Source organism: Diplotaxodon limnothrissa, linkage group LG23, assembly GCF_057381915.1.
Source record: "Diplotaxodon limnothrissa isolate DT_005_m linkage group LG23, D_limnothrissa_male_GT1.1, whole genome shotgun sequence".
NCBI lineage: Eukaryota > Metazoa > Chordata > Actinopteri > Cichliformes > Cichlidae > Diplotaxodon > Diplotaxodon limnothrissa.
The window spans coordinates 15,978,980-16,001,605 of record NC_140617.1 but is presented as its reverse complement, the minus strand read 5'-3'; the positions used below and the strand labels follow the sequence as shown (position 1 = coordinate 16,001,605).

The following is a 22,626-nucleotide window of genomic DNA, read 5'->3' as shown; positions in this document are numbered from 1 at the left end:
TAAATCCCATATGTCACTATGCTGCTGAAGGTTTAAACATTTCCCAGTATTTGAAAGCTCAGCTGGAGCTGAACTCAAAAGTTAATGTAATGCCCATGAATTGACCTTATTTGTTTCTTAAAAGCTTAAAGTCTACTTCTCTTGGTTACTATAAGTTGTGTGGTGGTAAAACGCTCTTTTACTGCACGAATGCAAATCTGCTCTCTCCCCTTTGCTCTCTTTCACCACTCTCACTTATCACACTACTTCTTTTGGGGGTCCTGTTCCTGCTTGACGTCCTGGTAAGCAATTTCCTCTGCCTCCATTTTTCAGACCATAATTTTGATTGATAATTATCGTTGGGGACATAATTCTGTTGAGCCACCCTGCAGAGTGAAAGACTAGTAGAATAAAATAGAAATGGTGTGTTGTTGGGTGCATTCGAGCGTAGCCACAACAAATGAATGGATAAATCTCTCAGAGCTGCACTCGGCACTGCCGATTCAAAGAGACCAACAGTCAGTGCCGCAGAGAGAGGAGAAAACTTGCTTGTTCGTGACTGGCTTTCTCTCTCTCTCTGCAGCTGAACTTTACGGCCTTTGGTTTCAAACAAAGAACTTGTGATTTGTCTTCTGTTTCACAGCCTGCCGTTTGGTTTTAAAAATCTTCAAAGACCACTCATATCCTGAAGGATTATCAGGCTCATTTCCACCAAACTTTAAAAACCTTGACAATCCAAGTGGAAATCCACATCAGAGGCTTGATTCGGCCTTTTGGCCGGCCATGTTTATCACTAATAATAGCACATTTAGTGGGCACACCAATGCCTTGTGAGATTAAGAGTCTTAATGTGTCTGGCATCACCATTTGTGTAGTTTTTATGACTGGAAATAGCTTTATTTTATTCAGCATGATACCAAGATTAATGAAGTGTATCAGTTTGTTTATACCATAATTGAGATATTAGTGTAGTTTGAATTATTGCAGAAATATAATGATTATTTCAGAGAAATTTCACCAGTTCTCAAATATATGTTAAAGAACATATGGTTCCAAATAATATGCTGAGTCATGACTAAAGTGCACTGAGGCATTTTCAGGTGTGCTGTGACATTTTCTGACAACCATATGTTATTATCACAATACATGACTGCACAAAAACTCATTTATTTACTAACTGCATCAGTTCTCTTAACCTGAGTGTGTCATCTTTGGGGAGTCCTTGGCTAATGCTAACATTATACCAAGAGAGTTAAAGAGATTCTTGGTAATCGAATATTCCCTCTGAGACAAACTACTTCAGAAGAGTGCTGCATCTGAACAGACAGACAGTATTTCTGTTTAGGCAGTGTGAAAATACCTGACCAGCTGATGGAGGTCATCTAGAGCCTCATCCCATGATGTCACTCGTGCAAAAAGTGTCATGCTAGGTCCAGATGTTGCAAATGGGCTTTTAAATGTGCCGTCATCTAACAATTAAATCCAAAGAATGATAGCATGCCAGATGGCATAGAGGCTATTTTTGGCTATAATGAATACAAATAGGACTTGGGCACCAAAGTTTAATAACCAGTGCTATAGCATATTGACATATTATAATATTAACAATTCTTCCTTATTAGATCTTGTGATTTATGTCTAGAGCTGATGCACAAGTCTTTGCAGTGGGTCAGTGCAGAGTCGGATAATATTTTTCAGACTTGTGGCGCATGTGCTGACAATGGGAAACCCAAAATTCAACTGTTACTCGATCATACTACAGCTGTCCCCACCAGATATCACTTTGAAGCTGATGTTTGGTTGCTAGCTACCAGGCTCTGGTTGCCAGGGTAACCATCTAATGTATTTACTGGGGGTCCATCATATGCCGATCACTGATATACTGCCCTTTCAATGCTAGTCTTATCAATCGCTCACCTTAGGGTCACTTCTTGGACCCACGTGACTCTGAATGACTTTCTATGTGCTGCCATTGATCGCTTCCAGTGTGGACACAGATTAATACTCTCAGAACTGTATGGTGTTTTATGGATCAGGTTTTCATGCACTCAGTTCCAGGTTTAAAAGCAGAGATGCTAGAACAGCTTGTTTCAAACAGTGGATAGACTGAGGGGTTGCCTTGTATGAGATTTTTTTTTTTTTTTTAAAGATTACTTTGAACTGTAAATCATATTAAGCTACTCTAGTAGACAAAGATTAACAAAAATATGGAGCTATAAATGAGCAAATAACTTGTGGTCCCTTTTATTCACAAAGCTTTTGGATCGACTCATTCTTTGTGAAACGGCTGCATTTTCAGACTGACAGCTCATTAAAAGGTTCCTAGCTGAGACGGTTGCCTTGGGCTGTGGTTGAAATTAGAGTAACATGACAGTATAAACGTTGTCATGTGTGGCACAGTCACACAGTGACTTGTTAGCACAGATGTAACATCTTACGCCCTAATTTGCAGTACGTAATTTGCAAACTTTACAGATTCAAAAGGTTGGTACAGCAATCATATATTTGATAATTCAAATGAAATAATAATTTATGTAGGCAATTCTATTTAGTTTCTGTAAAATCACATATCCTAATTAGAACAAAGGGAAATGCTGTGTGCATTTAACTGTAAAAGTTTAAAAGGTGATTTGATGAATTGCAATAGAATCCTCATGTTTACATTTTTCTTCCTGTGCAAAAACAACTGTTGGTAACTTGGTTTAAAATTCAGATTTTTGTCAACAAGGATAATCAAATACGTTGAGAATATGTATAGCCGTGATGAAATAGCACTTATATAATTCATGATAAATCTAAAAAAAAACAAACAGACATACAGTTTTGCATTGTTGGTTTGATGTAATGAAATTTAATGTGCTTACATTTTTGCATTTTTGGCCGACAGCAGGATCGCGTTATCTCATCTCCCTTCTCCCGTCACTACTGCGCAAAATTTGCTTGCAAATTATGTCAGAGGCTCTTTGAATCATTTGATGATTGGTTGTCACACCAGCATCAGGTCAGAATTTCCTGAGAGCAAGATTAAGCGAAGGACTTCACAGGCATCACCGAGCCGCGACTGGTGCATCGGAAGGAATATTTCAAGGGGACAAACAGTGTGCATCGTGATCCTCCACCTTGTCCTTTAGAGAAGTCCTGCTTCAGCTGAAAGGGACTACATTCACATGTAATGTATTACCTTTCATATTAGGAGGAAAGTGTGGTATTTTCTGCCAATTACCCACAACATAACGTAACGCTATGAGATGAGTGATACACAAACAGCAGAAGCGTCCAGTGAGCTTATTTTACCTCAGAAGTCGACTCTGCTCTATCCTTGGAGTCCTCAGAGGAAGAGATTAATATTATCAGTGTGTACACTAAGCTCGTTTTCCCTCTTCACTTTTGCTTTAAAAGGACAGAGAACATTAATCGCTCTGCGGCCCATTAAGTTCTGCTGAAAAATCCAACACACCTGTTTAAATATTTTGTGAATTCCCAGCTCCTCAGTGTGCCGCTACTTGTTCTGAATATTAAGAAATAAGATCTTTATTGCACACAAATACGTCTCATTGCTGTGTGCTTTTGGAATTTCATGCTATTCAGTTTCTCTGAGTCTTATTCTCTTAAGGTTGATTTTTACGAATGACTTTAATGCCCTTTTAGAGCATGGAAGCTGAGAAGTGTAATGTAGTTTTCTTTTCTGATGACTCCTCTGCTGCAGTAGAAAAGTACATTGAAAATTTCAGGAGTATTGATTACTAATGCATTAAACTTGATGCCTTTTTGCTTCTCATACATGTTTTTATTTTTGTTGCTTTTTTTGATTTCTACTCGTGTGTAAAACATCTGTTATCTCTCTTTAACCCCCCTAGAAGCTCTTCTAACTTTTAACCTTACCGTTCATTCTTCCTCCAATCACAGTGTTGCTGATGATGGTTTCAAGTATTGATATATTTCCCTCAGGCAGTGACCACAAGAGTGCTGAGTCATCTTGGATGATTGAATCCAGCTTGGCTAATCTAATTCTCTTGTGGCTTCGAAGAACTGAACCGTGCAGATTAGCGTAACTAGCTCATCTTGGGTCACACAATTGATCTTGGATTTTTTTTTTAAGCGACACGCAGTCCCCAACACATGATGACAGTCCCCATTTCTGCAGATATTATAGCTTTATTTCTGTGCACTGAGAGAAGCTGGTGATGTGAAATCCATTTTTATGTAGAGACTCCGATATAAACTATTTTAATTAAGCATTACTGAACCAGTAGATTTCTTTAAAGGGATCAAATATTAATGTTTAATGTGGTTAAATCAGGAATGCCAGTATATTGATCCATATATTAATTTGAGTGATTGTTACTGTTGTCCACAGCAGCTTTATACTGCATAAAAAGTTTCTCTTACTTGGTCCCCGCAGCATTTTGAAGGCAGCGTGACTCACGTCCATAAATCTGCAGCATTGCCACGCCAGAGGGTAGTGCTATTTTGCACAGCAATCCACCGTGCTTACATTGATTAAATCGTATGCAGTGGCACACGGTAGCTGCAAAAAACATTATATAATTCTGCACACATCAGACAATGCAGTTTTAGTTTTACGCCAGATGTAGCAGGATTCAAACTGCATACACAAAGGCTCAAATGTGAAACGAGCCTTTGTTCTTTTTGGAAATCTCCCATGGGTGGCATTTTTGCCTGGACTTTTTCTGATTGTTGAATTATGAACTCTGTTCTTAACAAAGGCAAGTGAGGCCTTCAGTTCTTTCAGCGATGTTCTTTTGTGACCTCCTGGATGAGTCATTGGTGTGCTCTTAGAGCTGGCCTCTCCTGGGATGGTTCACCACTGTTCCAAGTTTCTCTATTTGTGGATAATGACTCTCCCTGTGGTTTGATGGAGTCACAAAGCCTTAGATTTGGCTTTTCCACACTGATAGATGTCAGTGGTTTTAATATGATGCTTGTTTAGATCTTTTAGCAAACTTTAGTTTATCTGACAGATTTTGTTTAAGTGATTTGTTGATTCTACAGGTTTGATGGTTCTCACTCCGGATCTGTCTAATGAAATTGAACTAAGTGTTTCGAAAATTTTGGTAAATCGTAGTTATTTCAATCAGAAATTAACAAGGGATTTCTATATGTTTAATACTTTAACAACCAGGTTTGGTGGGCAGATCAAGCCTTAATACAACATAAGAGAGTTATAATACAACTCCTCCCTTATCCAATTATCATCAAGCAGGGAAATTGGCTATAGAGACCAAACGTTTTGCAGCGGGCTATAAGCATACTGGAAAATTTAACATGGGAGTTCCTGGTGACTGACTTGCTTTTGGAGTAAGCATAAATTGGCAATTTCAGTTTTTCAGACTTTTCTTTAGTTTGTTTGTTGTCATCTTGTTTAAAACATGAGCAAAAGAAGAATTATTTATAATTATAACAATTAAAGAATTAATCTCGGCACATTGTTGTCAAATAAATGGCTTCATTAATATTTATAATAACTAAAAAAAATTTACTTTGGGGGGAAGAAGCCAGTTAAAATAAAACAAACTGCTAAATTTACACACGAGAACTTGTGTTTCTTTTCAGAATAAGCTATGCTTTTGAAACTCTGTCCCAACCTATCGAGCAGCAGGAGTTTCAGCAGGGGGCACGGCTCCAAGGCTGTGCAGTACAGAACCCAGCAGACAAGCTGCACAGAGAGATCCTATACACATAATGCACAAGGAAATAGATGCCCTTGTCAAGTATAGCAATGGGAAACTAGCACAACAGCAGCCTGTGGTGTTGGAGAGAGTAAATTATCAACACACCCAGTAACGGTGTTGTCTAGCAGTTGGATGAAAATAGTATAACTAGCTGTTATGTGTGTAGAATAATATCATGAGAGGCTTTGTCAGGTTTTAAAGATCACCTCATTTTCTTGATGTATTGCTCTGCCAACTAAAATGAGGCTTCGCCACTGCTTAATATGTATCAATAATTAAAATGATATCAGTCTTTGTGATAAATTTGTAATTAATTCATTCATTCATGCTGTCTACTACTTTTAAAGCCTACAGAGGATACAAAGTCTCTGTTTCCAACTCAGACTCGGGGTTGGTTTCATTTTCCAAAGGATAGAAATTAAGCTACGGTTAGAAGTACGACTGCTATCGTTGTCAGGGAATGCAGACTTTTGGACGCTCGCGCAGTTAGTTAGGAGATTTCCAAGATCCAAGGCTGCTGTTCTCTACTAATGCAACTGCCAGTCACAATATGCCTTGTGTACATGTCTATTAATATATCAGTTATCAAAAGAGAGTTTTCTGAAGTGTTAAATATTATAATATAGCAATTTTATGCTTCCAATAATTAGCCTAGTAGAAAAAAATTCTCAAGTTTTTGACCTTTCTTATTATTATTATTATTATTATTATTATTTACATTATTCTATTGTTTTCAGGTAGCAGGATGACAGTCAGGTGTGAGTGTGTGCCCTGGTTTATGTAAAGATCAGGGATCAGCCCAGTGTCTGAGCTTCACAACATTGTTTTAGGAAGTGAATCATGAACAAAGAAGATCTCCATGGACCTCAAAAAAGGCTTATTGATGTTCAGCAGCAGTCAAACAGACAGACTAGAAATGAAGGAAATGAAGAACATTGCTTCACCCGACTGGAGTGTCCAGTGTTCCCTCACAGAGCACGGTGTCTAATAGTGTGAAAGGTCACATGGGAGCCCAGGATAACATCTAAGCAGCTTCTCACATTGTGTACATGTTCATGAATGAGAAGTTTACTAACACTAAAGGATGAATCAGAAGGCTGTTTGAACCGGGAGCTTATCCCATCTGTAAAACGTGGTGGCCGCATTATGACTGTTTGAGACGGTTATAATTAATCTGCACCAGGGCGGGTCATCATCGATAGAATATTACTGCAAATTTATAAAGAATGAAGCAACATCTGTTCATGAATTGAACATTAAGAGAAAGTGGGTTAAAAAAAAAAAAGCATCAGCATACAAGTTGTTTTACCAAAAAATGATCAAAGAAGCAAGATGATGTTTTGGAAAGCCCGAGTCAAAGTCCTGACCTTCTTCCAGCAGCCTGAAACAAGCAATTCATGTGATGAAACTAACAAACATCCCAGAGCTGAATGTGTTCTGATAATTCAAGTGTACAAGTCCTCCAAGCTGGTGTGTAGGACTGTTCAACAGTTTTCCTACATTTTTAAGGTTTGCATACATTTGCTTCTTGCAGAGTAATAGAAATACTACTCGGCTAACAAACCACTGAGTTTTTTCATATATATGCTTTTAGGTTTTGTGTGTAATTGTAATATTTAATTCAAAGTTAAAGAAGTCACAGACCATCAAGCACTAAATTACATACCCTTTATTAATATGACAGGGTTTTGTTGTGTGTGTTAGGTGCTGGGCAGTGCTGGAAATTGTCCCGCAGACATCATTCCCAGAGAGGAGGATGACACCGGAAACAACAACAACCAGGCCTGACTACAGCAGCCCCTCTGGTCCTCCATCCTCAGTCTCCTCACAGAAATACTCTAACATCTCGCTAGAAGAGTGAGTCTGTACTTAAAGTGCTTACCTCTCCTGTTCTGTCTTTCCATCTTTAGCCACAAGCCTGACACTTATGGTTGTATCCTTTGAATAAATATGTGCTAATATGTAAAGCAGGGTTTCAAATCTGTCCTAAACAGCTGTTTGGAAGTTTCTTTATCAAGAAAAAGCTCTTTGCTCACTGTTATCTGCATGTTCATGTGTAAACCTATTGCTCGGGTTTTGCAAAATTCGTCTGCTCACTGCAGAACCACTAGATCACTTGTTTCAAATACAGGCCAATCGTTTAGTATTTACTTTAGAAACAGCAGGTGTTGGACACTCAGTCGAGGTTCAGTTTGTGCGAGTGTTGTTTCTTCAGCGGGTGTCGTTCTCGCTGTCATAAAATCTCTTTTTTGTGTGTTGGATACTGGAATGAAACAAAGACACAAATTTTCTATAAAAATCCAAAGGAAGTGATGTCCATGCTTGTGCCTTGCCTCAGTGCATCTTTGATTTCCATCTTGCTAATATTAGCTTAGAAAAAGGGCTCTCATCAGGATGCAAGGAACGCTCAGATTTCCCACTCATGTTGGCTTGAATATTGATGGTTGATTCATAGACCTTGAGAAACAATAGCTGAGAAAGAGTTAAGAGTAGTTAGAAATAGATATGAACAGGGGTTAAAGTGGGCCATGGGATGGTTTTGTTCTCACCTTCACTTAATAAGCAATTATAACAATGTGTGATAACTGTGCTGTCAGAAATCACAAACGATTTAAGACAGGATAGCAGAAGAAGATAAGAGATCACGTTCAAAGGTAGCAAGTGGCATCCGATCAGCTGGTAATTTAAAGCTTACCTATGTAACGTCCTGATTTATGTTGGATTTTTTCATTCAGAGTGTGGATCTGGACAGGTGTTGCTGAAGTTAATTCAAACTTGGAAGTGATTATGAAGGTTATACTGACAGCAGGTGCAGGCTTAACTGGGCAGTTTGCAGTACTGTGGTACAGCTCATAGTGATGAACTGCACTCCAGCCACAGTTCAAATGCTTGTTAATGAGCTAATAACATGGCAGAAACCTAATGCGTTTAGAATACCAGCAGAAGACCACACTTGGTGGCACTCTATCAGCTGACAACGGCAAACTGAGCTTGCAGTTCACATAGGCTCACCATAATTGGACAACAGAAGGTTGGAAAAATGGTGTCTGGTCTGATTAGTCTTGATTTTGCGTCAGCATTCAGATAGAGGGGTCAGAATTTGGTGTAAACAACATGAAAGCATGGATCCATCCTGCTTTGTATCGACAGTTCGGGCTGGTGGTGGAGGAGGATATTTTCTATGCAATGCTAATACTAACCGAGCATCGTGTAAACACAACAGTCAGATTATTGTTGCTTATCATGTCCATCCCTTTGTGACCACAGTGTTTTTCACCAGCAAAGATGAAGGCGAAGTATAACTTTGAAGGAAAGACGCTTTTAAAAATATGATTTGGAACGCAGCTACAAAGGCTCACGGAACATCTGCCTGTATATTGTAGAATGTTGGTGGCTAAAGCAAACCTCAAAACCAGCACCGGTCAGGTGGTCATAGCCTTCACATAAAGAGAGCAAATGTACCGGAGCTCACAATAATGATTATTCGAGTCAGTTAACCTTGAGGCATTGCTACTTGGAAGTTCTGGTCCCCACCTCCCAAATCCCACTCTAATCCCAGCATATGAAGCACTGAGAGACAGACTCAGTGGACAGTATGTAAATCTGGATATTGAAGGGCATAAATGCCACACCTTGAAAGGAGAGAACCAGAGGATAGCAGATATTCCAGATTAAATGTCCTGGGTTATCTGTAGTAGAATAACAGTGTCAAATAGCAGTCATTTCAGGTCAGCCTTTAAATAATTTGGCAGGTATGAAGCTCTTTTTATGCTATTACATTATCCACACCCATTCTGAGATCATCAAAAAATGGCACCAGATTTCCATTTCTGATACTAAGTTGGCTTTTTGTCATCAGCATTGTACAGTATGCCATTTCGTTGATGGCCAAGTTTGACAGTGATGATACATCAGCAGAGAATTGTGTGAATATGTGCAATTAGCAGCTCTTGTACTGAATATGTAATTATTTCAAAGCATCTTTGAATTGTAATCGCTCCCTGGCTCAGGCTTTCCCTTTCCATTAAATCCTCTTTCATTACACTGATTTGCAGAACAACCATTTTTCATTCTGATTGCTTGGCATGAATTTTTATTTCTGTGTTATTCTTTCCCCCTTACCCATCACTGCTCATTGTTCATCTCTTTAAAAAAAAAAAAAAAGGAAAGGAAAAAAACAGAGCTCCTGTGACCCACATGGTTGAGACAACCTCAGTGACAGGTACCTGCACTTCTGCGTTTGCAGAGCTTTTCTATGACAACAGTGCCCCCTGGTGGCTTTTTATAAATCATCTATTAAGATCACATGGTTGTTTATACTGTTCCAAATCCCAGTCCTCTAACCTTGTTCCCCTCATCTGTTGAGTCGTTCAGAGCAGCTTTGTGCTTTTAAAGCCATGGTGGAATGAAGGATGGAATATAAACGATAAAAGTAAGGACAGAGGATTTTGCAGCCTTGTCGCTAGTCTCATGTGTCACTGGGATCAGAAACAACTGTTTGCTTTTAGACTGTTGCAATTAGACAAAAGACAATTTGGGAGTCTTGGAAAGTCAAAGTAAAGGTGATTGGAGAGCATTTGTCCATCTGGAAAATGTTGGAAGGCTCACCTGAGGTGCTGGGCTGTTGATAAGTCTGCCTTTATCAAGTCCTTGGCTCGCTCATCAAAGGATGCGCATGCTGGAAGTGTCCATGCGAACACAGAAAGTTTCCATGCATCCTTCACCTTTAGTTGTGCTTTGTGCTTTATATATATTTATGTATATGAAAACGGCACCTTCAGTGACTTATGCTGTCGATACATCCCTTTGAATGTTCCAATGGCCTTGCTGTTGAGGAAGTTTCACCTTGATAATCGTGGGCTTTCTTGAAATTTGTTGACAACTGACTCCTCAGTTTAGATTTGTTGCCACTATGAAGTTAAAAAGAGCTTTCACAACTGACTTGCCCCTAAATTAACAAATAAAAACGGCATTATAAGCTATAAAATCCATACCTTTGTGTGAATAACCACTTCAATGTAATTCCTAATTGTTCTGAAATAGCTTTTTAACTGTTGCACATTTAAGAAAAACATACCTGGGTTAAGAATGATCAGCAAAAAGAAAGAAGCTTAAATGTGGCTGTTTGTTATGTATGCAAACTGCAAATGGATATTGGTCTTGATCTAATAGTAGAAATAAGATAAAAGGCGATTTCTTGCTTAAAGAAATGTTTACTCTGTGTTATGAATGAAAACCCATCTGCTCATCTGTTCATAGTGGTGATTTACTTTCAGTTTGGTAAAAGTCTGTTTTAAACATCATTTGTTGGTTTGTCTCTGTCAGGACGACAACCTGATGATTGCTTCTTTTTCACCCAAAGTAGTGCCAAGGCCTAGCCTGACATCAGTTTCATGTATTTCCACTCAGAAAGTTTGGTGCCAATGCTAAAAAACTGGTAGCATTGTGATGCCACAAAGTTGGAACCACTGTTGTTAGTCGCTTTGGGCCATATTCATTGCATTAATATATTCATTTCCATTCATGCTTTAGAGCATGTCTTGTGTTGGGCTGTATGTGGGATTTCTCACAGCAGTGGAACCTGCAGTCCGAGCCTTCAGCCGTGGGTTTCTTGAACAGGATGTCAGGGTTGGTTAAAATGGTTGTGACAGTTGCCTTTGGCAGCATAGTACACACTGCATCTTTCATACTTTACAAGGTCAGAACATGAAAACAAGCCCCACGCGCCTGTGAGTGCTGTAAATGGATCCCTGTTCATTGGGATGGATGTGCCTGAGTCTTGCATGCTTTCATTCAGATGAGTACAAGCGTCAGTTAAGCCAGCTTGGCACTTTGTGCAGAAAAAGGTAAAACAAGCAGGTCAGCACCTTTCCTCAACCACCTGCCATCAAAGTACAGCAAGAGGTCATGGTCGTCTGCACCCATTTCCATGCATATTTCTATATAAAGCTGGAATTAATGCTCCAGGTTAATTAGAAAGTTGACTCCTAATTTGAGACCTGGACTACCCGTACCTCACTGAGGCTGCAGGAAGTTTAATTGTATTGTTTTACATTCTTGTTCGGGTTGAGGCAAACTAATACATCTCATCTAAATTTTAACATGTTTGAAATTGCTAAATGAACTAAAAACAAAATAATAAATCTACCTATCTTAATAACTATCTATCTGAATTAATATCTGATTGGTGATTGGTTGGGCTAACAAAGGAGTCCAATCAATCACCAATCCAATCAACCAGAAATTTCACACAGCTGGTTATAAATTGGCCAAAGGACACGTTCAGCCTTTGCTCGTCACATCTGGCTTCAACAGTCAAGATGACGAAGTTGAAATTCTAATCTTGATACTTCAGTGGGTGAAATCAGAGGGCTACGACAATCTTTTATACCGTCTATGATTTATACTGTGGCGCCAGAAAAAGATGGGTGGTGAAAATGCCAACTTGGCTGCTCTGCAACTACATGAAACACAGACAAATTGTCCACTGGAGAAACAAAGGCTGCAGAAAGCTGCGGCCCTCACCCTGTTTCAAAACTGTCCTCATCCTTGACTTGGATCACAGACTGTGCATGTGTTGATGTCACAGTTTATTTAGAAATTGTCCCCCATTTGGTTGTGTGTGCTGCGACTCTGTGTATCTGAAAAGTGGAACATTTGTCATCAGTCCTGAAGCTTGTTTCCTTTCACAGAATTTGCTCAAAGTGAGAAACAAAAGCTGTTCCCCGACTGTCTAAGGCTTATTAGTTTTGGCGATTTGAAACACCACAAATGATGCACGGTGCGTCGTCTTTGCTGTTGCTTGTCCTTCTAATTAGCTTTGTCTCCCTTATCCCCCCGCTGTGACTCAGTATGTCACAACCAAGAGTTTCAAAACTGGCTGCGCAGCCACTGCAGTAAGACAGAGGAAAAAAGTGAAAGGAATTAGAAAGTAAGGCAGATGTGAGTTATTGTGCTGTAAAGCCAGGATGTTGCTAATTTAAGGCCCGTCTGGCAATACGTTAAGTTATACTTTAAGAAAAGGCAAGAATAATCTGTGTTCATCAAATATCACATGACTATGTCAAGTTTCACCAGTAAACTGAGTTTTCTGGTCATTTTGCTTTAGATTAACCTGATTCCAAAGCATTTTTAAAATTATGTGAAGCCCAGCTAAATGAACATATAATGGTGTTTACTTTAGCGCTCAAACATTTTTAAGTTTCGTTCCGGCATCAGAAAAGGCATCCAGTATAAAAGTCTGCCACGTCAAACATGCAGAGCTAGCTGCGGTGGTGACCCCTTGTGGTATTGCAACAGTCAAAGTAGGTTCTTCTTCTTTGATCAACCTTTATTGAATATTTGTTTTTTACATTCTGCATGGGAGCAGTGTGTATTTGATCTTTTCTCTCAAGTTCGTGCATTCAAATTCCTGAGATCACACAATGACAAATCTATTTTTGGGATAACCTGTTCACATCATAATAGAAAGCTTATTTGGCTTTGTCCTAGATGCCCAGGCGTTAGTTGGTTGGGTATAAAAAGCCAAAACTAATGTCTAATAAATTATAATCTGCATGAAAGCTATGAAGCTATGCAGCAGATTTCTGGTGTTGTTTTTTTTCTCTGGACAGTGTTAAATTTGTAATATTTTTATCACCCTCATTGGTATAAAAGGATGCAGCGAGGTGCAGATCAGTGTTGTCAATCACCGATGAAAATCCATCAGGCTTTATGCATAAGAGACACGTCTCTAGTTATATTTGCCTGTTTTTAAATTAAAAACTGCTGTTAGGTCAAATTTGACTTTCATGAAGACTTTGATACAAATGAAAATCATTTATTTTAATTTGCTTAAAAGAAATACATCTTTGCAAAATAATTTTGCGACACCACAATCAAACAAAAACATGAAACTCTGACTCGCTGTCAAGATTTATTGTGTTAAGAGAACACATGCGGGGTTGATAATGACGCTCAGACAGGCTGAAAATATTATTATCGCTGCTTTCGTTGACCTTGATATTTAAAAGCTCGTGCTCTTTGCTGGTGCACGTGCACGTGTTTTTGAGTCGCTCCATGCTTTGCCTGGTATTCACTGAGTTTAGCAGATGCTGCAGTGCAGCTGATGACCCTACCAGTAAGTTGATGTCATCAGGAAAGCAGAGGTTGTTGAAGGTGGCTTCTGATTAGCACTCCTACGTCACCTGTTACATCCAAGGCCAGTGTCATAATGTTCTCAGTGGAAATAAGACTGTGCTGAATTCAAAACATTCTGCAAGTGTGACGTGAGGATTCTCAAAATAACTAATGTGAACTGCCTTTCTGACACATCAACTGTTTGTCTTTTTTTTTGTTTCCTTTGCATGCGACTCTCTCCTCATGGTTCCTTTTCATTTATATGACAGGGACTGGTTGCAGCAGACTGGTGCAAACTGATAATCATCCCAGCACACTATTTTTGTCATGGGTGACGCTCGGCTCTGTTTTGGCAGTATGATCATTTCATCTGCCTGCATTAATTTAAAAAAATATCCTTGTAGATCCTTTTTGTTTTCTCAGAACATACAGTCAAGGAACTAATTCTGCTTAGTTTTCAGAGTTCCTGTAAGCGGTGGTGTCACTGTTGACTTTCAATATACGGGAAAAATTCTCTTGCAAAGCCATATTTTAAAGTTTTTCTGAACAAAATGTATATATTTTGTTTTTGGAGGTTTGGGATTTGTTTTTTGCTTTTTTACCTCTTCATTGCTTTTTAGCCTTCAGATAGTTATTTAGCCTCATAGCAGTTTTTCTAGATGGCTGTAGCCATTTTCTTTTTCTTTTAAGTCTTGCAACCCCTCAATTAGGGCTGCTCAATTAATCGAATTTTAATCACGATTACGATCTGGGCTTTCAACGATCATTAAAAATGACTGAGCCGATTATTAGCCCCTCCCTAATTTATCCGCGACACCTTAAAGGCCGGTCCGTGAAAATATTGTCGGGCATAAACCGGTCCGTGGCGCAAAAAAGGTTGGAGACCGCTGATTAAGAGGACCCGAGGGAAGCTCGGAAAGCTAAGCAGAAGTTATTTGGAGAGTGACTGCCGTTGGTTGAAAAGAGAGTTTAAAAAAAAACTTCAGTGGTGTTGCACACTATTTTATATTATTTTTTTAAAGTCATTGTTAACCCTTTAAAGCCGGTCAGAGCAGCACGCTCCGTTTTGCGTAACTATTTTTAAATCCCTGTAGAACCTGAACCGTGTAAGCTAGCGCAATAATTTGTTTTGCATATGAAACCGGAGGAGTTGTACTTACATCTGATGCCATCAGCTTGTCCTCGGTCACGGTTTCGTTCCACATATAGCTTTGCAAAAATTGCATAAAAAGCGCTTGCAGGAACAAAAACATAATATTCCAGAAACACGCTTTGCCGTTCCTATCAGCTGTTCGTAACACTTCCCACAGTGAAATGATGCACCTGCTGTTTTCTTTGCAAATCTGCATCATAGGATTGTTTTTTTGTTTTTCCTGCAGTATATAAAAATTGCTGTATCTCCAAAATAAAACTATGAAGACACTCAAAATAAATTTCCTGTGGTGGGAAACTATTTTTTGCAACTTTATTGTATTTAAAGTTTTGAGGGATAAGCCTCTTAAATTTCTCCAAGTAGAAATATATGTAAACAAAACAAAAGCGATTTTCAATTTTTTTTGTAGTTTATTGCACTTTTTTGCAATTTATGTAATTACTATGGACTTAATGCATACATATCATTAAAATATGGGCTATAACAGTTGTATTGATGTATAGCAACTTGAAATGCTCCCACAAATGGCACTACAGCATGTAAAAAAATAATATAAGCTCTGGTGGACTTGGTTCTATAGTAGGTCTTAAAGGGTTAAATAAATATCGTCAAATAATCGTGATCTCAATTTCAGTGAAAATAATCGTGATTATCATTTTTGCCATAATCGAGCAGCCCTACCCTCAATTGTCACACACATCACAGTACAGCAAACAGGGAGAGTTGTGAAACAGATACTCGGGCTCCTGTTCTGAAAAGTGAGGGTATCCCTGAACTGTCAGTCTGCAGCAGTACCGGTCAGTTCGCTGTTAATTGTATGTTTGGAAGAGGGGCAGCAGTTCAATCCCACGAGGTCAAAAAACAGCAAACATACCAATGCACTACCAATAAAGACGGGAGCGTCTGGGGCACAGAGAGCTGCTGTGGGAAATCTGAAGCAACCAATTATAGAGCAGCCACGGGTCACCTGCTTACCAAAGCTTAAAGACCTACACACACACACACACACTGCTGCCCTCTGCCCCTCACATAGGAGGTAAACTAATGAACACAAAGATAAATCATAGTTTAAAAACAATCTGCAATAAAATAATGAACTGGCCACTGGGTGCACAGTGCGATTAATCATAATTTATTTTTAACATGTTTAAGTAGTGTTTCTTCTCCGGATAATTAAGAGGGGGGGAAGCATCCCACATTAACCAGCTTGTACTGACAATCCTCCACAGACGCACAGTGAGAGAGCCTCTTGTAATAAAGCAGCCGGCTTCACTACAGCACAGTAACACACACTGGAAATCTGCCAAAGGGCCATAAATGTGTTTCTAGTGACTGTCAAAGCTCCAAAACTCCTGTGTTTTCAGTAAAGAAAAGGACACTCTAGCAGCAGCTTCCCGTAGCTGTTAAGAAGCTCTGTCTCTGTGTATGCTACACTTGAGCAGCAGTCAGTTGCCTGATCATTCACACTGTACTTGTTAAGTGGCCACAAAGCCGCCTCCTTTAGTGACACTGCTGAATCACTTCTTTCCATTTTAAAAAAAATGCTTTAAGTGAGAATTCTACCTAAGCAACAGGACACGACAGAAGTGATAAATTCACTTCAATTTTATTTATATAGAACCAAATCACAACAGTCATCTCAAGGCACTTAATGTTGAAAAAAACAATCATACAGAACAAATATAGAACATTCCAACTATGACATGACCTGCTATGAGCAAGCACATGGTGACAGTCGGAAGGAAAAACTCCCTTTTAACAGGAAGAAACCTCCAGTGGAACCAGACTCATGACGGGGCCGCCATCTGCGACTGGTTGGGGGTAAGGGGAGAGAGACAAGACATAAGACACACTGTGGAAGACACCCAGAAATTAATGATTAAATGCACAGTGCTGTTTAAACACATGTGAAAATGTAAAAGAGGTGATTTAAGACGACACTCGGTGCATCATCGGAAGGCCCCAGCAGTCTAAGCCTATTGCAGCGATTCAGGGTCACCCAATCCAGGACTAACTATATGCTTTATCAAAGAGGAAAGTTTTAAGCCCAGTCTTAAAGATAAATAGTTTGTCTTGCAAATCCGTACTGGGAGCTGGTTCCACAGGAGAGGCGCATGACAACTGAAGACTCTGCCTCCCATTCTACTCTTTAAATATCCTAGGAACAACAAGTAAGCCTGCAGTCAGAGAAAAGAGTGCACTGTTTGAGTGATATGGTAGTATATGGTCTTTAAGCTAAGGTTCTAATTATTCAAGACTTCGTCTGTGAGGAAAAGGATTTTATATTCAATTGTGGATTTATTTGGGAGCCAATATAGTGACAAATATGCTCTTATTTTGGTCCCTGTCAGTCTCACTGCAGCATATTGGATCAACTGAAGGCTTTTTATGTTTTTAAAACAACCTGATAATAATGAATAACAATAGTCCAGCCTGGAAGTAGTAAATGCTTGAACTAGTTGAACTAGTTCCATCAGCATCAGCATCATTCTGAGATAGGATGTCACAATGTTTCTGGAAGCCAGTAACACAGTAATAATCTGGTTAGACACTATGGTTCTAAGATTTTTAGGGCTGGAGAACCTCAACATTTAACATCGCCGAAACATTCAGTACTCCAGCATTCAGCTGCTGATGTTTGCCTGCATCAAAGGAAAAATATGAATGAGAGAGACACAACTGGAAGTTTATTTTCAGCATGAAGTGAAAGATGTTTTGGCCCAATCAACCAGAGAACATCAAATCATGGTTAAGCTTTCTCATACAACAGTGACTGTTTCGTCAAGTTTTTTTCAGCCGCATCCTTAAGCACTGCCATGCTGTGGATCATCTGCCTCTGTGTCTCCTTATCCCTAGCATCCTCCTCTATCACAGCAACTGCGAGCATGTCCTCCTTCACTACATCCTTGAACCTCCGTTACATGGCAGCTCCATATTCAACATTCTTTGTTCAGTATATCCACTATCGTTCCTTACAGCCATCTCAGACTGCCCTCCCTAACTTTATCTCCAAGATTCCTTGTTTTACATAGCAGTCCAAAATCCAAAGACTTTACTGTCATGTCTGCCACAAAAAACAGAGGTTTATGTAGGTTTATGTGTTTTCTTCCTAAAATCCCAACTTGTGATTTCAGTCTTATTTGGTTCTAGGTTTCTTTTAATAGACTGAGGTTTTTAAAAGGTCTTTAGAGTCATTGATTGAATTTACAAATGTGGCAGGAACCCTGATGGTTCCAATCCCCCCGACAGCAGGGCTTTCTGATATTGGGCTGTGCACATCCCATATCGTGTGAAGCTTCCAGTTAGAAAACTTTCTATTTCTTCTCTTTAGTGATTAATAAGACTTTTTGAGTTCTTCAGTCTCATTGATAAGCATTTGCTTCTAAGGGTGGAGACGCTGCTGTACGTCAGCTTCAGTGACGTAAACAATGTGGCGTACCTTTGTCTCATTGTTTCATTCAGCTCCCTAGTTTTGTTTCAGTTGAGTTGAAGGTTGTTCTCTTCATTATGGTGGTATGTTATATTTCACTGTTATGCAATTATGATGCAACTCCAAGTTTTCACGTGTGCACACCGACTGTTGTTGTCATATTCTCGAGTCTTTAACTTTCTCTAACCTCTTTTCACAGCACAACATTTAGTTCTGTTAGTTTGGCTGCAAAGAAAAACAACAGAGTAACTAATGAAACCTACAGCACATTACAGCAGCAGCAGACAAATGGCTGAAATTAGAGTTTAAAATGGAAACACTGATTCATAGGTTTAGCCCTGACCTGCCATATGCTTTACTACCATTTGTGGCTAATTTTATATTTAGGACAATATTTTCCCCCTGCTGTAGTATTCTTGTTTCTCCCCAGGAGATCCCTCTGCCGGCCGGGAGTTGGCCAGCTCCCAGCAAACCTGAGAGAGCCAGGCTCTATTTCACTGACTCCTAATGAAGATTAATTAATGTAGAGGGGAGCCATTTATAAATGATAATTACTATTAAAAACGTAAAGGGTCAGAAAGATTAATGTAGCATAAGACAGCGCAGGTATGTCAGTACAAAACCATATGCTCTGCTTCAAGTGTGTTAAATGTTGTTTCCCCAAAAGACAAACATCAAAGGAAATCGGTCAAATGAAGACATGCAACTTATCATATATACAGATACATACAAGTGTTACTGAATACAACATTTGATCATTATGGTTGCATTTAAAGTAAAACGAGCAGTGTACAGTTAAGGGCGGGGCTGTTAAAACTCCCCAACTCGCCTCTGTGACATCTGATTTTATCAGATGGTACGTGCCTCCATCTTTTATATACAGTCTGTACTCAAAACAGTCAAATGAACAGTGCACAAGACACATTTTTCAGACGTAAGCCTTTACTTGGTTTATCTATGATACTGGGGTGTGGCCAGTGTCTGTTAAGCTAATGCACTGCCACAGGTCATATCCATGGTTTTTATGTGCAAAAGAAGTGCAGATCAGAGTTTTTTGTGTCCTATGTGTGAATTAAACTGAATTGTGCATTCTATCTTTCGCTTCCTCTGTAGATAATCCTGCTCATCATACAAAATAAGGTTCTGGAAATGCAAGTGGAGGTCGGCTTGTTGACAACAATGTTTCTGAGTGAACAATGAAATGGATTGCAACTGTGCTGCTAGAATTTATGGTGTGGTTATGAAAAGCTTCAATTGATGTGAACCTAATTTAGCATTATATTATGGTTTGTTTTACGCCACTCTAACCTTGAAGAGAAACTTCTTCACCTTTAAAGGACACACGGACTATATATATGTATGTATGGGTAACATGGGTAACATTCAAATCCCTTTCTGACTTACTCACTGATTCAATTTCTCTGTTCAGTGAGGTTTACATAGATGAAATATATCAGAGGAAATTGACTGAGACTGAATCATTTTATTACTTCTTTGTGGGGAATCTGATGAATTGTGTGCTAAAGGTTTTTCTCTTAAAAAGTAGTTTATTTGTTATTTCACAAGATTTCTAAGAAATGCTGATAAAGTGTCACTGCTGGCGTTAAACATTAGATAAAGATTTTTGTTGCTCGGTGGCACATTTACAGCTGTGGCTGAGAGACCGGTTAACAGCAGTCAACTCACCTCCTCACAGATCTGTAACACTGAGATAAACTTATTTTCTGTTTTTTATTTCCATGTATTTGTTTGTCTGCTCCCCTCAGGTCAGAAAAAGCAGGAGAGATTGCCACTATTCCACTGACTAAGGTATGACTATCCAACCCTTTTTTGTGTGTTTGTATTGGTCAACTGGAAAATTTAGATATTTTTTTAAATATTACAGATATCGTGGATTAAATAATAATAATAAGCATAAATTGTTACCTGTAGGAAGCTATTTGAAAGAAAGATCACACACCCCATATCTCATTTGATAAAGTGCTTTGGCTCATGCAGGCTAGATATAAATAACAGCAACCTCCTGGCAACAATCGAGGGTTGCACGTTGGTTCCATTGAATTTTTCTGCTGTCTGAAACAGATTACAGGTAGCTGCAACAACCAACTGATTCACCAGAGGTGGAGCGTGCAGCACCCTCAACCTCAGGTCAACCATTTTTAATACCAAGGCAACTGCACAAATTCCCAGGGGAGCGTCAACCTGTCTCTAAACAAACTCAGTTTGACTTGAAGTGACTGCAGTTACTCTCAGAACACAGATTGCTAACATGTTGCAATCACTCAGAATAACTCTGCACTGATCACCACAACTTGTCTGCAATCTGTCTTTTGCAATAGGGGATCTGACTCAGCTGGTTGTCAAGTGACTTTTTTTGTTTTTGTTTTTGTAGTTAAATTGCTGTTCTGCAGCAACAACGTTGCCATTTGTGTCTGCAGATGCAATTTTCACCTGCTCATCACAGTAATCCACTGTTATCACAAACAAGATTGCATGCGATCTTGTTTGTGCCCGGTGACCCCTTCAGTCACCGGGCGATTGTGGCTCAAGAGTTGAGAGTTCGCCTTATAATCAGAAGGTTGCTGGTTCGAGCCCCGGCTTAGACAGTCTCGGTTGTTGTGTCCTTGGGCAAGACACTTTACCCGTTGCCTACTCAAGGGTCAGAGGGCCCGGTGGCGCCAGTGTCCGGCAGCCTCGCCTCTGTCAGTGCGCCCCAGCGTGGCTGTGGCTACAATGTAGCTTGCCATCAATTTGTGCGTGAACGGGTGAATGACTGGATGTGTAAAGCGCTTTGGGGTCCTTAGGGACGAGTAAAGCGCTATACAAATACAGGCCATTTACCGTAGGTTGCTGGGTAGCACACCTACAGCAGACCGACTCCCTGTCTTTACCATTTTATCAACACCTTGAAAAAAACAGCATCCCTTTGAAGACAGCAAACGACAGCGAGTTGTAGCAGATTCCCATCTTCGAAGCACATGCTGGGCCAGATAATAGTTTGTGTTGCGATCAACATATTTTGCAAGGCCCTCACAAAACATCCTAAAAATCCCTGAAACATTACTGCGGTCAAAAACATGATCTCCAGCATCAACATTCCCTCTGAACGTGAGCTCTCTAGCTTGTTTCGACTTTAATTTCAGCCACGTAGTGGGGATGCTATCTGCGACATCCTGCTAGAAAGCTTTGATGTGCAGGCCATCTCTGAAGAATTGCGAGGCCTCTGGTTTGTTGGCTGCATTTGCTGTGATGGGCCGATAAAGGCGAGCAGACGCAGCGCTACTGAACCAGAGCTCAGTATACAACATGTTACAGAGGGATGCCGTTCTCATTTAGCCTTTTGCATTATGTTTGATCACCTGTATCTGCAACAGGAAATTAATTTCTTTCTTTCTTTTTAAAAAAAAACCAACAAAAAACGTTAAAACATTCTTGTAAATGCAGCGATTGCATAAAAGTTCTGAACTTTATTCAGGTGAAATTCATAATCCTATAAACGTTGCAATAACACCGGCAATAAACGTAAGAAATTAACCGTCATGTAGGTGTCACCTTAGGTCAGCTTGGTGTATTAAGCTTCTTCTTGTGTCCTCATTTTCCACACCCACCGCCATCCATCACCCCCCATGACATTCCCTGTAGATCATTAATGAACGTTACAGGGCTTATTCATGGGTGGCTGAGCTGATCCAGGTGTTTATAGCCATCAGCGTCACTGTGTCCTTCCTGGTTATGGGATCTGCTATGAAGCACACCAGTAAGTTGACTAATTCCCATAAACTGCTCATGAAAGACGAAGGTAGACCCTGTGACATCACTATTGGTTTAAGAAAGTTGGTTTCAGTTTCAGAAAACTGCATCTTTTGGAACTTCGATATTAGCGTCATCTTTCAGCTCTGGATGTTGCTGTTGCTTTTGTATTTAATATTATAGGAGAAAAACAGAAAGCTGTGGGTATGCTATTTACTAGTGGTTCATCTCTGTGGTACTGCCACAATTGTTGATGTTTCTCTTGTTTATGTCGTGATTTATACTGAAGGAATACGCTGTGTAATGTTATGTTTTGACTGTTTCTTTCAGTCGATGGTCTGGTGAGCTCACTGTGGAGCAGCAAGCTGGAGTGGCTGACTAAAGCCTGGGAGCCAAAGTTGCCAAATAAACAGCACATCTGCTCAGCAAGAAGGTGATGATGGGGAGTAAAAGCGTTTAGTTTTCATGTGCCAGAGAGCATCATCAGCATCAGCTGTTCACAT

The 22,626-nt window shown here is 39.6% G+C and overlaps 1 protein-coding gene across 1 annotated transcript in view; it reads left to right on the top strand.

Annotated features, from left to right (window-relative positions):
- The window catches only part of LOC146607763 (uncharacterized), a 96,884-nt gene that overhangs the window by 71,128 nt on the left and 3,130 nt on the right, over positions 1-22,626 (top strand). The window contains exons 12-15 of the mRNA XM_085348000.1: positions 7,377-7,529; positions 20,140-20,182; positions 22,016-22,130; positions 22,454-22,556. Of these exons, the coding sequence (XP_085204126.1) occupies positions 7,377-7,529; positions 20,140-20,182; positions 22,016-22,130; positions 22,454-22,556 (414 nt within the window). The remainder of the gene's footprint in view (positions 1-7,376; positions 7,530-20,139; positions 20,183-22,015; positions 22,131-22,453; positions 22,557-22,626) is intronic.